The sequence below is a fragment of the Salmo salar genome, chromosome ssa13 (assembly GCF_905237065.1).
Source record: "Salmo salar chromosome ssa13, Ssal_v3.1, whole genome shotgun sequence".
In the NCBI taxonomy this organism is placed as follows: Eukaryota; Metazoa; Chordata; class Actinopteri; order Salmoniformes; family Salmonidae; genus Salmo; species Salmo salar.
The window spans coordinates 106,466,665-106,482,886 of NC_059454.1; the positions used below are offsets into that span (position 1 = coordinate 106,466,665).

The 16,222-nt window shown below is 41.1% G+C and overlaps 3 protein-coding genes across 4 annotated transcripts in view; 1 reads left to right on the top strand and 2 right to left on the bottom strand.

Annotated features, from left to right (window-relative positions):
* Nucleotides 1–3,467, bottom strand: part of LOC106568513 (lysosome membrane protein 2) — a 65,516-nt gene extending 62,049 nt beyond the window's left edge. For both annotated transcript variants that reach the window (XR_001320312.2, XM_014138934.2), the window contains exon 1: nucleotides 2,855–3,467. Coding sequence is in view for 1 of the 2 variants with exons in the window: in XM_014138934.2 (XP_013994409.1) it covers nucleotides 2,855–2,977 (123 nt within the window). In the remaining variant the exon portion in view is untranslated. The remainder of the gene's footprint in view (nucleotides 1–2,854) is intronic.
* Nucleotides 3,468–11,353: 7,886 nt separating this feature from the next.
* Nucleotides 11,354–12,621, top strand: LOC101448022 (liver-expressed antimicrobial peptide 2). The gene is made up of 3 exons (XM_014138936.2): nucleotides 11,354–11,496; nucleotides 11,917–12,056; nucleotides 12,208–12,621. Exons 1-3 carry the CDS (start codon nucleotides 11,437–11,439, stop codon nucleotides 12,242–12,244), a joined length of 237 nt encoding a protein of 78 aa, XP_013994411.1. The 5' UTR covers nucleotides 11,354–11,436; the 3' UTR covers nucleotides 12,245–12,621.
* A 147-nt stretch (nucleotides 12,622–12,768) lies between these two features.
* scarb2c (scavenger receptor class B, member 2c) overlaps nucleotides 12,769–16,222 on the bottom strand; it is a 42,051-nt gene continuing 38,597 nt past the window's right edge. Inside the window, exon 12 of the mRNA XM_045692629.1 lies at nucleotides 12,769–15,235. Coding sequence (XP_045548585.1) covers nucleotides 15,197–15,235 — 39 coding nt within the window. The 3' untranslated portion in view covers nucleotides 12,769–15,196. The remainder of the gene's footprint in view (nucleotides 15,236–16,222) is intronic.

Sequence of the window (16,222 nt, forward strand, 5' to 3'; positions counted from 1 at the left end):
TTGTCCGGGTCATTTTAAATAAGAATTTGCTTTTAACTGACATGCCCAGTTAAATAAAGGTTAAATAAATACAAATAAAATAAAAACTATTCCCACAAATACAAAAAGAGATGTGATCATGTCTCAATGTAATCAAGGTGTGAAATTATTGTTATTTTCAAATACAATCTAAGTTGTGGTCAATTTGCAGTGTATAAATGATTACAATTATTTTCCAGCCCCCCGGACTATTTGTTCCAACAAAACCACGGCCCGTGGCTGAATCTAGTTGCCTACCCCCACACCCCAATCCCCACATGCAAAACCAGGAAGGAAGTCTCTGTGGAATTTGAAGCCAGATGGAGAGGATTTGAAAACATCAGTCACACTATGTATGCTATAGGCTGTGTCCCAAATGGAGCCCTATTCCCTTTATAGTGCACTACTTTTGACCACAGCTGGGCTCTGGTCAAAAGTAGTGCACTATATTATATAGGAAATAGGCTTCCATTTGAGATGCACCCATACTTCCATGAACCTAGCTTCAGTCACACTATGCATCCTGTCCTTCCCACCATTGAACCCACAGACTGTGTAGCATCTTGATTCAATCAACAGCTGCTTAACTCAAGGGGTGTATTATCCCTTTTATCGTTCCCTCTGCCTCCCACTGGCTCCCACTGCCTCCCTCTGCCTCCCACTGCCTCCCACTGCCTCCTTCTGCCTCCCACTGCCTCCCTCTGCCTCCCACTGCCTCCCTCTGCCTCCCACTGCCTCCCTCTGCCTCCCTCAGCCTCCCTTTGCCTCCCACTGCCTCCCTCTGCCTCCCACTGCCTCCCTCTGCCTCCCTCTGCCTCCCTTTGCCTATCTCTGCCTAAAAGTAATTTGTTTGGGCGGTGGCCTAGCTGTGGGTTGGAGCACCAGAGGGTTGTCTGCATGGGCTAAGGCACGGTTAGTTATTCTTAGCTGTGGAATCCATCCTCTGCAACCAACTGCAAGGAACCTCCTCTGACACATGGGAAAAGTTGTATGAACAGATTTAAACAAAATCACCTTAGAATCATAAATATTTGGAACACAGAACTCTCCACTCTCATTCTCTACATCCCGTACTAAAAACTGTAAAATGGTTTTAATAAAAGGCATTACTGTAAACGTATTCTAAGTTATATGAAATGTTGTCATTGTATAGTTCTTCAACTACAAGAGGTTGAATTGTGAAAAGGAACATGCAGTATTATATGTGATTGACCACACACACACACACACACACACACACACACACACACACACACACACACACACACACACACACACACACACACACACACACACACACACACACACACACACACACACACACAACAGGTGGACAATTGTACATATAATGCCATGCTGTTTGCCACATGTGAGACAGGCCTGTGTCCCAAATGGCACCCTATTCCCTACATAGTGTACTGCTTTTAAACAGGACTTCATAGGGGCTCTGGTCTAAAGTAGTGCACTATATAGGGAATAGGGTTCCATAGGGTTCTGGTCTAAAGTAGTGCACTATATAGGGAATAGGGTTCCATAGGGCTCTGGTCTAAAGTAGTGCACTATATAGGGAATAGGGTTCCATAGCGCTCTGGTCACAAAATAGTGCACTATATAGGGAACAGGGTGCCATTTGGGGATGCACAGAGGAGATATGGAGATGCCTCATCCTTCTTATCCAGCTCAGGAAAACGCTTCTGACTGAGGTTCTTCAATGAGAGCATGGAAAATGCATATCAGTGGCATTTGTCACACCCTGATCTGTTTCACCTGTCTTTGTGATTGTCTCCACCCCCCTCCAGGTGTCGCCCGTCTTCCCCATTATCCCCGGTGTATTTATACACGTGTTCTCTGTTTGTCTGTTGCCAGTTAGTTTTGTTTCGCGAAGCCTACCAGCGTTTTTCTCTCTGTTCCTGTCTCTCGATTGTTCCATTTTTTCCCGGTGTTGACCATTTCTGCCTGCCCTGACCCTGAGCCTGCCCGCCGTCCTGTACCTTTGCCCCACCTATCTGGATTACTGACCCCTGCCTGCCCTTGACCTGTCTTTTGCATGCCCTTGTGGGATTAATAAACTGTTGATACTTCGACATTGTCTGCATCTGGGTCTTGAAACGTGATAGCACTGACCAGTAGCACTAATCACAACAACAACAACAACAACAACAACAACAACAACAACAACAACAACAACAACAAAGTGATGATATATCATGTAATCTTACAGGGGTTCACAATGTTTATCATATCAATAGGGACTGAATGTTATTGTAAACAAAGGACTCAAATCTGTATTATTGAATTAGATAAGTAAATGTTTTGCTTGTTAAGCTTCCTGGATAGTTTAGTGTGTCTAATTATACACCCTTTGTGACAAGATTGACTGAAAACTGGGACAATGTAATGACGATAAAGGGTATATAATGCATATTCACATGCATGTACCTAGCTACCCTCTTGTTCAACAACAAGGTGCCCTCCATGATATCCAAAAATAATTAGTATTTGTCAACATACAGTATAATTTCAACATCATCTGTGTAAATAATAGTATAGGTTACTGCAGAGATAAATGTTGACGCCTATTTTCGCTTTTCAGTACGGGGCTGATATACCATAGCTACCCTGGGCTGATATATGAGAGAGAGACAGAACCTAGCTCATGCAGAAGCTTTCATCAATGTTGATACTCTGACCAGAGGATTCTCTGCCTCTATAAATATGATTTCCACTGAAGCTGTAGGCCTATGAATGAAAACATCTCATGACTTAAAACATTGTTATAACACAGAAAATATAAAAATACAAAATGACTTAACTTTTGTATAATAAATACATTTACCTTTTTTAACCGGTTATGGATTAAAGTTTGAAATACTTGAGCCACAGTCAAACTAATCCCGATGACCAGCAGACTGGCGCAGACAATCCCGACTCCATATATCGCACAAGATCTTCGCGTCATGATGAAGGTGACTCCCGAGACAACAGTGCGTAAAAGTTCGACCACAGCCTAGAAGAAGCGGAGGATTGATGCCGTTGAAACGTGGCTACTGAGCCTGCTGTGTTTTTATCTGCAAGTTCCCTTCACTGTGCAAACAGTAACAAAGAAACGTATTCAAAGTTGACCTTGTTGACTGATCTTTGTGGTCCGTTTTCTCGATGGTTTCTGCAGGTTTCTGCAAGATGTTTGCAGAACTTCTATTCTGCAGGAGCGTTTTTTAGTCGACAAATGAATAATAACGGTAATCGTTTCTTTATTCTTCTTAGTTTATAAGGCGGTCCAAGAAAGGGGAATTAAGCTAACTTTAGCTATCCGCTTTCTGGTTAATAATGAAAAAGATATTTCACAGCAGAAGAAGTTCGGCTGCAGTCCGAGGTGGTGAAGGTGTAGTAAACTGTATAAAACATGCCAGTGGATATTTGTAGCGTCCTACAAGGTCACACTTGTGCCCTCCGTGCGTTAGCGAATGTTGATTGGTCACAAGTTAACGGCTGTTGTCTCCCCCCAACACGTGTGTCAGTGCTGTTACAGGCTGGGGCTGTGGTCTCAGAGCATGTCGGATTATTCTGTACATACATCCAAGACACTCCATTTAGTATGATCTTACATTTTCTATGGAATGTATTACTTTGTGGATGTCCATCACCCATTTCGTATAATATGTTACGAATTAGAAAAACATACAATATGTTATACATTTGCTAAACATACTATATGTTACGAATTCTAGCTAGGTGTCTAGGTGGCTAATGTTAGCTAGGCTAGGGGTTAGGGTTAAGTTTAAGAGTTAGGTTAAAGGGTTAAAGTTAGGGGAAAGGGTTAGCTAAAAGGGTTAATGTTAGGGTTAGGGCATGGTTTAGCTAACATGCTAAGTAGCTATTTGCAAAGTAGCTAAAAAAAAAAAAAGTAGTATGAAGTAAAAAAAAAAAATGAATTGGCTAAAATTGTCAGTGATGAGATTCGAAATCGCAAACTTTGGGTTGTTCTATGAGTTAATCTTCATCAATTTTTGTGAATTTTGAAGAATTTGAGTCATAAGAAAATCACATAAAAAAAACAGAAAGACTTTATAATTCATTCAAAAAAATGAAAATGTATCAACTCATGTTAAGAGCATCTGCTAAATGACTAAAATGTAACATTTAAATAAAGGTTGTGTTAACTGAGTGCTATTATTTCATAGAACAAAACTTATAAAATCTCCTAAGCCTGTGTTAACCTCAGACCTTATTTTCTGCGTTTATTCCAAACCCCCTATTCTTTCCCCATTCATTTTTCGCAAAGGGATGGCTGGACGAACCAGACTACAAGCTAGTGAGCTCTATAGAAATCCCAGATGACACTTGTAGGCGATGTCATGGAGACGTTGGCTAACTAAGCTCATGTGTAGAAACATGTCATTGGGTCTAACTGTCGTCTAGCGCCGAACTGCTCATGTGCAGGCCATCAAAACAAACGCACTACTTTCGATATAAAGTTGTTTTTGATTAAAATGAAAACGTGTCAGTTTGTCACTTTCACGAAGGTTGGAGAAATAACATGTTCGACTACTTAAGACATTGGCTCCGATCTAGTAGTTATATGCCTAAACTATAGAAATCATGATTATAACTAGGGGTTATGTAGAGTGTCTATGTTAAATTGACATACATTCTTTGTCTCATACTCCAGGATTGGAAAATGCTTATAAGAAAGAAACAGATGAAGACAGATACAGAGTTGTCGATTTCCATTGTTACTTGTAATGTTAAAAAGAGAAGAAAAAGACAACCCCATTTTTCTAAATTAGCTATCTAGGCTACTCACAATACTATAGGCTACAGATTTGAGTCACCTCTAGAACAGTTACAGTGAGGGAAAAAAGTATTTGATCCCCTGCTGATTTTGTACGTTTGCCCACTGACAAAGAAATGATCAGTCTATAATTTTAATGGTTGGTTTATTTGAACAGTGAGAGACAGAAGAACAACAAAAAAATCAAGAAAAACGCATGTAAAAAATGTTATAAATTGATTTGCATTTTAATGAGGGAAATAAGTATTTGACCCCTCTGTAAAACATGACTTAGTACTTGGTGGCAAAACCCTTGTTGGCAATCACAGAGGTCAGACGTTTCTTGTAGTTGGCCACCAGGTTTGCACACATCTCAGGAGGGATTTTGTCCCACTCTTCTTTGCAGATCTTCTCTAAGTCATTAAGGTTTCGAGGCTGACGTTTGGCAACTCGAACCTTCAGCTCCCTCCACAGATTTTCTATGGGATTAAGGTCTGGAGACTGGCTAGGCCACTCCAGGACCTTAATGTGCTTCTTCTTGAGCCACTCCTTTGTTGCCTTGGCCGTGTGTTTTGGGTCATTGTCATGCTGGAATACCCATCCATGACCCATTTTCAATGCCCTGGCTGAGGGAAGGAGGTTCTCACCCAAGATTTGACGGTACATGGCCCCGTCCATCGTCCCTTTGATGCAGTGAAGTTGTCCTGTCCCCTTAGCAGAAAAACACCCCCAAAGCATGTTTCCACCTCCATGTTTGACGGTGGGGATAGTGTTCTTGGGGTCATAGGCAGCATTCCTCCTCCTCCAAACACGGCGAGTTGAGTTGATGCCAAGGAGCTCCATTTTCACCCAGTTGTCCTCTGAATCATTCAGCTGTTCATTGGCAAACTTCAGACGGGCATGTATATGTGCTTTCTTGAGCAGGGGGACCTTGCGGGCGCTGCAGGAGACAGTGTGTTACGGCGTAGTGTGTTACCAATTGTTTTCTTGATGACTATGGTCCCAGCTGCCTTGAGATCATTGACAAGATCCTCCCGTGTAGTTCTGGGCTGATTCCTCACCGTTCTCATGATCATTGCAACTCCACGAGGTGAGATCTTGCATGGAGCCCCAGGCCGAGGGAGATTGACAGTTCTTTTGTGTTTCTTCCATTTGCGAATAATCGCACCAACTGTTGTCATCTTCTCACCAAGCTGATTGGCGAGCCCATTCCAGCCTTGTGTAGGTCTACAATCTTGTCCCTGACATCCTTGGAGAGCTCTTTGGTCTTGGCCATGGTGGAGAGTTTGGAATCTGATTGATTGATTGCTTCTGTGGACAGGTGTCTTTTATACAGGTAACAAGCTGAGATTAGGAGCACTCCCTTTAAGAGTGTGCTCCTAATCTCAGCTCGTTACCTGTATAAAAGACACCTGGGAGCCAGAAATCTTTCTGATTGAGAGGGGGTCAAATACTTATTTCCCTCATTAAAATGCAAATCAATTTATAACATTTTTGACATGCGTTTTTCTGGATATTTTTGTTTTTCTTCTGTCTCTCACTGTTCAAATAAACCTACTATTAAAATTATAGACTGATCCTTTCTTTGTCAGTGGGCAAACGTACAAAATCAGCAGGGGATCAAATACTTTTTTCCCTCACTGTACCAATGAGCAATTTCTATGCAATTACTTATTACTCATCATCAAGGGAAAATACCTACAAACAAAAGATGAGCTTCTACTTTAGTCAACTTTATTGCCACATGTAAAAAGACAAAATATATTAATACTTTGATTAAACAAAGATATAGCCCTACTCAATAACTAAATACAAGTAACTATTATTTTATGTTATTGAGTAGGGCTATGTGTTGGGCCAGTAACTGAAAGTTGACAAGGTAAAAATCTGTTGTTCTGCCCCTGAGCAAGGCAGTTAACCCACTGTTCCCTGGGCGACGAAGACGTGGATGTCGATTAAGGAATCCCCCAGCACCTCTCTGATTCAGAGGGGTTGGGTTAAATGTGGAAGACACATTTCAATTGAAGGCATTCAGTTGTACCACTGACTAGGTTTTCCCCTTTAGAAACAGATGATTAGATTGTCAGAATGGGTGACGTACTTTGTAAGTACACAATAATTACAAGTAAGTACACCTCAAGATACATTTAATTTGAACTAGCTAAATCCTGTGTAACACCTAGTAATTACATTGTACTTATGCAGATATTACATGTACTCTGTGATGTACTAATCTGATTTATTTTGTCAATTGGATGGCGCTTCCAGAAGCCATAAAATAAGGGCCAAGTTGTCAGGATGGGTAATGTACTATATAAATACGCATTAAATACACAATGAATTACAAGTAGCCCTGAAGATACACTTCATTTTAACTGGTGTAACACCAAGTGAGTACATTGTACTTATGCTGATAGACATTACATGTACACTGTGATGTACTCGTGGGTTTAGCCTCTTACTTGGATGGCAAGGAGGCTCAGGTTGTCCTAATGGATAATGTACACATTCATTCTATGTTTAAATTCTTTTTTAATAATCTGGGATGAGACCTGTATGGTAGACCCCTGTCAGTGAGGTTAACCTATATCTGATCTGTTTTTGTAAACTCAACCAAGTTAACCCAGATGGAAGACTTTTTGGGCACAAGTGCTAGAAACAACATTGAGTAGAGATTATGAAGAGTGGGCATTCACGGGTAGATAATTAGACCCTTTTGAGCCTCCAAACTTTTAATCACGGACACCCAGCAAATCTGTCCACAAGAGATTAGAACCTTGTGACAGTTATTACGAAATCGGATGCAGCTGAGAAGAAACAAAACACTAAATTGGACGACATGTGCTTGTTACCATGCTCGTCACCAACGGGCAAGTTTCCACTAAATTAATAAATACTTGTTACAGTGTAATTACACATGTAATAAGGATGTCTTAAAATGAACTGTTAACGATCAAACTATAAGTGCAATTTAGGGTTGTAACTGGGAACTCTTATAAATGTCAAATTAGCCTAGTGGTTACTGAGAGTATCAGCACAAAGGGTTAATCAATATAGACCCCATCTCTTAACACTGCTAACAGCGGCCAATAGTATAACATATGATCTTCCCACCGCTGCTGTGTGGAGCAACACGTCTGGTCAGTGAGACTACAGTAACAAGGTCATCGCCATCTAGTGGACTGCACAACACATGACAGTCTTCTCACTAAAAGAGGTACATGTTACACACTACAGTAGCTAGTGATACCTACTGTATATCAAAACAGGACAGGTGTGAAACTCCTGGTATCACCACATATCTGCTGCTGACTTTTCTTTCCGGATTTAGATTTTTGCACAATTTCTTAAATTGATTGATTTGTATCCTGACCATAATCAAATCAACCAAAGTATGTAGGGGTGGCAGGTGGTTAGATCGTTGGGCCAGTAACCAAAAGGTTGCTGGATGAATCCCAGAGCTGACAAGGTAAAAATCTGTCGTTCTGACCCTGAACAAGGCAGTTAACCCACTGTTCCCCGGTAGGCTGTCATTGTAAATAAGAATTTGTTCTTAACTGACTTTCCTAGTTAAAATATTATAATTTCTTAAAATGTACATCAAATTCAATGCACATTTTGACTGAAGAGAGCATTTACACCCAAAATATGAAAAGGTCAATCACTAGGTCAAGACCAAACCCTTTGTTTTAATTGGCGTATAGACTACATATCTATCCTCATGTGGTTTTTGGAACATGACCTATAGAAATCTGGAGCTGTTGTTATTACAGGTCACTAACCACCCTGCTATCTCTGTCAACAACCACTCTCAGTGTCCCAAATGGCACCCTATTCCCTATATAGTGCACTACTTTTGACCAGAGCCCTGTGGGCCCTAGTGAAAGTAGTGCACTACATAGGGAATAGGTTGTCATTTGGAACAGAACCACTGTCCTATCTCCCCCGACAACGATGGAAATCCAAACACACATTCTGTGCAGTGTCTTTCAGACCCCTTGACAGTCCCACACTTTATTACATCACAGCCTTATTCTAAAATGGATTTTAAAAAATCCTCAGCGATCTACACACAATACCCCATAACGACAAAGTGAAAACAGGTTTTTAGAAATGTCTGAAAATGAATAAAAAACAGAAATACCTTATTTACATAAGTATTAAGACCCTTTGCTATGAGACTCGAAATTGAGCTCAGGTGCATCCTGTTTCCATTGACCATCCTAGAGATGTTTCTACAACTTGATTGGAGTCCACCTGTGGTAAATTCAATTGATTGGACATGATTTGGAAAGGCACACACCTGTCTATATAAGGTCCCACAGTTGACTGTGCATGTCAGAGCAAAAACCAAGCCATGAGGTTGAAGGAATTGTCCATAGAGCTCCTAAACAGGATTGTGTCGAGGCACAGATCTGGGGAAGGGTACAATTTATTTATTTTTTTGACAGGCCATTTACAGTTTTCCAAAAGTCACCTAAAGACTCTCAGACCATGAGAAACAAGATTCTCTGGTCTGATGAAACCAAGATTGAACTCTGGCCTGAATGCCAAGTGTCACTTCTAGAGGAAACCTGGCACCATCCCGACAGGGAAGCTTGGTGGTGGCAGCATCATGCTGTGGAGAGGTTTTTCAGCGGAAGGGACTGGGAGACTAGTCAGGATCGAGGCAAAGATGAACAGAGCAAAGTACAGAGATTGATGACAAACTGCTCCAGAGTGCTCAGGACATCAGACTGGGGTGAAGGTTCACCTTCCAACAGATCAACAACCCTAAGCACACAGCCAAGACAACGCAGGAGTTGCTTTGGGACAAGTCTCTGAATGTCCTTGAGTGGCCCAGCCAGAGCCTGGACTTGAACCAGATTTAACATCTCTAGATAGACCTGAAAATAGCTGTGTAGCGACGCTCCCCATCATTCTGACAGAGCTTGAGAGAATCTGCAGAGAGGAATGGGAGAAACTACCCAAATACAGGTGTGCCATGCTTGTAGCGTCATACCCAAGAAGACTCAATGCTGTATTCACTGTCAAAGGTGATTCAATATAGTACTGAGTAAAGGGTCTGAATACTTATGTAAATATGATTTTTTTTTAATACATTCGCAAAATGTCTAAATACCTGTTTTTGCGTTGTCATTATGGGGTATTGTGTGTAGATTGATTGGGGGGGACGGGGACAATTTTAAAATTTTTAGAACAAGGCTGTAATATAACAAAATGTGAAAAAGGTCTAGGGGTCTGAATACTTTCCGAACGCACTGTAAGTCACAAACGGTGTGATTAACGAAAGATGAGGTTGGGGGTGATTTGAGAATGCTCCATTCACTAGTTCATATTGTTAGTCAGACCCCAAGCTCCAAGTCTTGGCTCACCTTCTGTGGCTGGCACGGATGACTACTAACCAGGCTGCCATGTTTGGCTTGACTAATGACAGCGAAGGAGTTGGCAAAAACACAATCAGGCTTAGGACCAGGCTAGATGACTGCATATGTCTGTTTACTGTACTCTATGTGAATAGCAGGATGGGCATGATGAGAGAGGACTAGAGCTGTTGCACCAGACCATGACCCCTGTCTTGACCCCTTATCTATTATACTGCAACAGAAGGTGTTTATGGGCTTGTTGATTCGGGGACTTTTCCTTTCTCTGTGTTACAATGAAACCTCTTAATTCTTCAACTCCAGGCTGTATCAAATCCGGCCGTGATTTGGAGTCCTATAGGGCGGCGCACAATTGGCCCAGGTTTGGCCACTAACACACCAGACTATAAACTGAACCACCCCCAATATACAGTACTGCTGCTGAATTCATGTGAGACCACTGTGCTCCTGAACCCTGCATATGTGTGACCACTGTGCTCCTGAACTCTGCATATGTGTGACCACTGTGCTCCTGAACTCTGCATATGTGTGACCACTGTGCTCCTGAACTCTGCATATGGGTGACCACTGTGCTCCTGAACTCTGCATATGTGAGACCACTGTGCTCCTGAACTCTGCATATGTGTGACCACTGTGCTCCTGAACTCTGCATATGTGTGACCACTGTGCTCCTGAACTCTGCATATGTGTGACCACTGTGCTCCTGAACTCTGCATATGTGAGACCACTGTGCTCCTGAACTCTGCATATGTGAGACCACTGTGCTCCTGAACTCTGCATATGTGAGAGTGCTTCTCGGTCCACACCAGTTCTGGTTTCAAATAGTAATTGATTTGTTACAAATAATTTAGCTACTATTGACGGAGTTTGTCTGGTGCAATGGAATAGTCTAGTCCCAAAAGTACAAACACCATCCATCTGGAACTCCAGGCAGACTCAATAAAGAAAAAAAATCAATGAAAAACAAAAACTCCAAATACTATTTGAACCTAAGTCTGACCCACCCAGCTCTGAGAGGATAGGAGCCATAGCATGGTAAAAAGGTGTCAGCGACCTACCCTGCAGACGTGGAGTTGCCCTCATTTTGACCCCGAGTAAAGTGTTCTTAGAACACACCCCCCCCCTCCCCCTTCCACCACCGATGATCGTTGCCCTTGGCAACCCTTATCAGATAGATTAGCACCTCTATTATAAGTGGCCGTTCGAGGCTCCTCTAGTCTCATTTACACGGAATTCAGGAGTTTAGTCTCTGCTCTCTTCAACATGAGGACAGCACAGTACATTGCCCTCTTCATGTTCCTGACTCTGCTTTGCCCAATCCAGGTAGGATGCTAGGTCTTTGATCTTGTCCACCAGCCTGTTCACTCTATGCAATATACAATGGAGCCTGGGAGGGAGGGGGGAAGAGGTTAGCCTATATCTGAACTGATGCTATATCAGCTTGGCATTAACATTACATTTATTTAGTCCTCATTCACTCTCCCTGGAATGTTGGGGGGATTTTGCCTTTTGGATCAAGATCTAAAATTGAATTGGGAAATTTGCTAGCATTGCTGCAGGTTCAGATTACTGCAGGTTGTAGCTTCAGGGTCTGTCTGTGTTGTAACAGGCTATCTACAGAATAACTTCCGTCAGGCTGTTTCAGTCAACGAGCCATGTTTCAATGAGACTTAAAAGAAAATCCTGCACACTGCATCTGTTTAGAAAGGAGAATGACGTTACGTCTTCCTCCACCTTCCTAAGGTGCAGACCGCTCCTGTGCCCGAGGATTGGACAGGCCTGATCACCCGAGCCAAGCGCTCTCTCCTTTGGCGATGGAATACTCTGAAGCCTGTTGGCGCAAGCTGCAGAGAGCACGACGAGTGTGGGACCAAATACTGCAGGTACTGGATTTGAATAGGGAGAGCTATAATTCAAACCATAACACTAGCTTATACTAATTTCCAGTGCTATGCTCCTATTCAAAACAATTATTTCCATTTGTAACACTTTTTTTTTTTAATCTTTGGATATTTTTTGTCCCATTTCTCACAGGAAAAAGATCTGTTCTTTCCAGGTTTTTACATCTTGAACTGAAATATAAGCTCTGCTATAACTCTGGACACAGCCAGAACAACGACCAGTGGATAAGCAACAATCAGTGGAGCCTGTCAACAGAATGCCTACCTGTACCAACTGATGTCACAGGACTTCAGTTGGCTCACCAAATATTTGGTAAAAAAAAACAGCTAACCAACTAAATTTGAACAGCTCAATAACCCCTTCCTAACTGATAAAACAAAAAATGTACCAGGTACAGTCTAACAGTAAGTAAGCTGTAAATGTTGTAAAGTTATGTGAACCCTGTGTCAGTATGTACAAATCAGATAATACCATTCCCATTGGAGATACTTCCATCTATCCAATCAACAAAATGTTTTAAAAACTAAATACAGACAATGCACTCAACCAACATGAAGCAGTTTATTGACAAGAAAAAAAAAATGTCTGTGGATGATGCCGTGGAGATGTTATTTATTTGTAAATTATTTATTTGTATATATTGTCAAAGATTGTACACACACAATGTAAATAATGTTAAAATATATTATTGAATTTTTTTGTGACATGGTAGTGAAAGTATTTTATTGTTTCTTACAACAACAACAAAAGCCATGCAGGTTCTCTCTCTCTCTCATAGAGCAAAATAATAATACACATATCCAATAACAATTATAATTCATACTAGTTCAGATGCTAGACAGAAAAATGAATAAGAAAAAAGCAGTCTGCAACTATGCATATGAGTGATCGGAGCATATCAGAGTTGTTAACATTACTTGGATGCTCTAGAGATGGTCATACTACCAACAAACTACCTGTTGATCTACCGTCTGTTGATCTACCGTCTGTTGATCTACCGTCTGTTGATCTACCGTCTGTTGATCTACCGTCTGTTGATCTACCATCTGTTGATAAGCAACTGTTTGCTAAGGTTACAGTTAGTGTTAAGGTTTAGAATAAGAGTTTAGGGTAATGGTTACGTTTAGGACAAAGGTTAGGGTTAGGATAAAGGTTAGGAGATAGCTAGTTGAAATGTTACTGATACTCTTAACACTCTAAAATAGACAAGAATACACATGCCTGTCTGTTGTGAAACTGATTCATCACAAACGAATAAAGAAATTGGAAACAACGTTTTAAAATGCAGATTCTGGAAGCAGGAATATCACACAGCATATGATTTACCACTTCTCTCAGTGATCACAAGCCCAGCAGCAGAACATTGTTGTCATGCAAATATTCTGTATTTTCTCATGCGTCTATACTCTTACTTAGTACTCTTTTGACAAGGTATCAATTAGCGATGATATATTTAACAGTGGATTCCAATGCCTGCTGACTAAATACCTTTCCTGATGTACGTACAGATTCACTGATCTGTTTGATAAAATGTTGATAACGTCCCCTATAGGTATGCAGGTACGTAGTTATAAATCAGAAGGGCTGAAAAACTTTTTTAATTAAAGTAGTATGACCTCATCAGGTGTTTGGTTCAATTGCATTTCAATTCAGTCAGTTTTGTTTTTTACATTTCAGTTAACCACCTGAATTTAAATGGAATTGACCCCTACCCTGTAGCTCTTATTATTTCACACAAACCAGACAGATCATTCCTCATAGGCCGACCAGACAGATCATTCCTCATAGGCCGACCAGACAGATCATTCCTCATAGGCCGACCAGACAGATCATTCCTCATAGGCCGACCAGACAGATCATTCCTCATAGGCCGACAAGCAGTATAAAAACATATATAAAAGTGACAATGTCACTGGGGAGTGTAATATAAGAATAACTTCCCTGCTCTAACATCAGCAGTCCAAATGGGGGATGTTTTTGATACACTGTAAAACTTCAATTAAAAGTCTCAAATAGCCACCTGTCCGTTTTAATAGCCAGGCGACGGCACATATTTCAGCAAATAAAAAGGCCATTTCAAATAAGCCTGGGCTCTAAATGAATTATTTACGAGGTTTGACTTGTTACATTAAACAATTCAGGAATGACTCAAATTATAGCAATCACCCGTTTTTAAATGGCCATTAAGAAACCTCTAGCCATTGGCTGCTAACAGCTGAGAACGGCTAACTAACTGGCAAGCACAAAAACAGTGAACAACTTCGGGAGTACAGACCCCCTGTCAGATCGCCCCTCTAGTTAGTGGTGAAAATAAGAACTTCTGAAAATGCACAGTCAAAGAAGAGAATCATTATTCTGTCAAGGAAACATAGAGGCATACTAACAGAAAATAAACTTGACAGTATGTAAATGATTAGAATGCTGGAAGTGAATGCTGGAATTAAACAATTAACTATGGAAATTAACAAAAGTTGTGTGCATTAAAGAAATAGACGCCTGGCTCAAATAGAAGCCTGTCTCTAATATACATCTGTTGTGCTAAGTGATTTAAGCAAATAAACACCCAGGCTATTAATTGAAGTTTTACAACATTCCGAATGCTAATGATGATAGAGATAGATGATAATAATATTGCAATTCTTTTCAACAGCCTCTCAATGTCTGACATGATCTTGGCAATCTGCCCGAGCTTCTATCCTCTCTCATTCCCTACTATCAGTGTTGCATCTCTCTGGGTGACCCTAAAACACAACATTTAAAAGCAACAAAAAATATTAAATAAAAAAAGTACAGTCAGCTTCCTTGTAACTCATGTTTAAAAAAACAAAACAATTTTGGATAAAAACAAAAATAAAAACGGATTAAAATGTCAGACTTTAGAAAGTATTTTAACTATTCATTTTCAAAGATTAAAACAATTCTCAATCTGGTTCCTGATCAAGCCTTACAGTAGAGTCAATAGTGATGGTATGGTTACAGGGTAGAAGCTGATTAAATCTGGTAAAGTGGAGATAGTACACAGTCAGAACCCTTGATATTGTTAACAAAACATGGATGGCAATCCTAATCCTGTCCTCCCAGGATTCCACTTCCTGTGGAGTGAATTCTACTTCTTGTGGGACTAGGACTTCAGAAGGGGCTGGCGTTCGGCAGAAGAGCTCTGAGGAGAACATTAAGAAAAAATATATCAATATTTAGTCCGATCTGATTTCAGATCTGTTTTCAGATAATGAGCCTTACATGTTGTGTATCCCAGGACTCGAGCATAAAGCATAAAAGGACTTGGCTCAAGAAAAAAGGACTTGAGTATGAAGGGCTGAGTTTTACGCAAGGGTCTAGGGACTCAACTCTGACTTAGAAGTTTGAGTGACGAGACCTACATGTGTTCTTGATGGTTGATTTCGCCCCCGTACATTGTTAGATAAGAAAACAGACCAACAGCCAACTAACTATACCTAGTAATGACTCTTTAAGCACATAGTGTTTTGACAACATCCTGAGTGGGGAACATGTATCCATCATAGAAAGCTGTGTGGGAGTTCTCAGGATGCTGCCACGGTCACTTTTTTTATACCAAAACATTGAATACTCGATTCTGATTGGCTGAATGCAGTTTTTCTGTGGGAGCAGCCCCTGATAATGTGTCGGGAGCATTCTCTTCCTCCAGTTTCCTGGTATTATTACACTAACATGTAGCTACAGGGTGGAGTTGTTTATGACTTACATAACTACTCCCAAATGGAACAGATGACATCTTCATGAAGTCATAGTCAGGTTGTTCAAACTCGGTCCTGGGGCCCCCCCTGGGTGCACGTTTTGGCTTTTGCCGTAGCACTACACAGCTGATTGAAATAATGAACCTTGATAAGGATTTGGTTACTGGAATCAGCTGTGTAGTGCTAGGGCAAAACCAAAACATGCACCCAGGGGGGGTCCCCAGGGGGGTCCCCAGGACCGTGCCTGACTGGAAGACCCTGCCCTATATAGGGGCGGCATGTAGCCTAGTGGTTACAGCGTTGGGCCAGTAACCGAAAGGTTGCTCGATCAAGTCCCTGAGCTGACAAGGTAAAAATCTGTCGTTCTGCCCCTGAACAGGGCCGTTAACCCACTGTTCCTAGCCCGTCGTTATAAAGAAGAATTTATTCTT

What these genes read in the sequence shown, in the direction of transcription:
- LOC101448022 (XM_014138936.2), top strand. Translation starts at nt 11,437, where the DNA reads ATGAGGACAGCACAGTACATTGCCCTCTTCATGTTCCTGACTCTGCTT. An exon ending in CTCTGCTTTGCCCAATCCAG is followed by an intron (nt 11,497 to 11,916) that starts GTAGGATGCTAG and finishes CACCTTCCTAAG; the next exon opens with GTGCAGACCGCTCCTGTGCC. An exon ending in TGTGGGACCAAATACTGCAG is followed by an intron (nt 12,057 to 12,207) that starts GTACTGGATTTG and finishes CATTTCTCACAG; the next exon opens with GAAAAAGATCTGTTCTTTCC.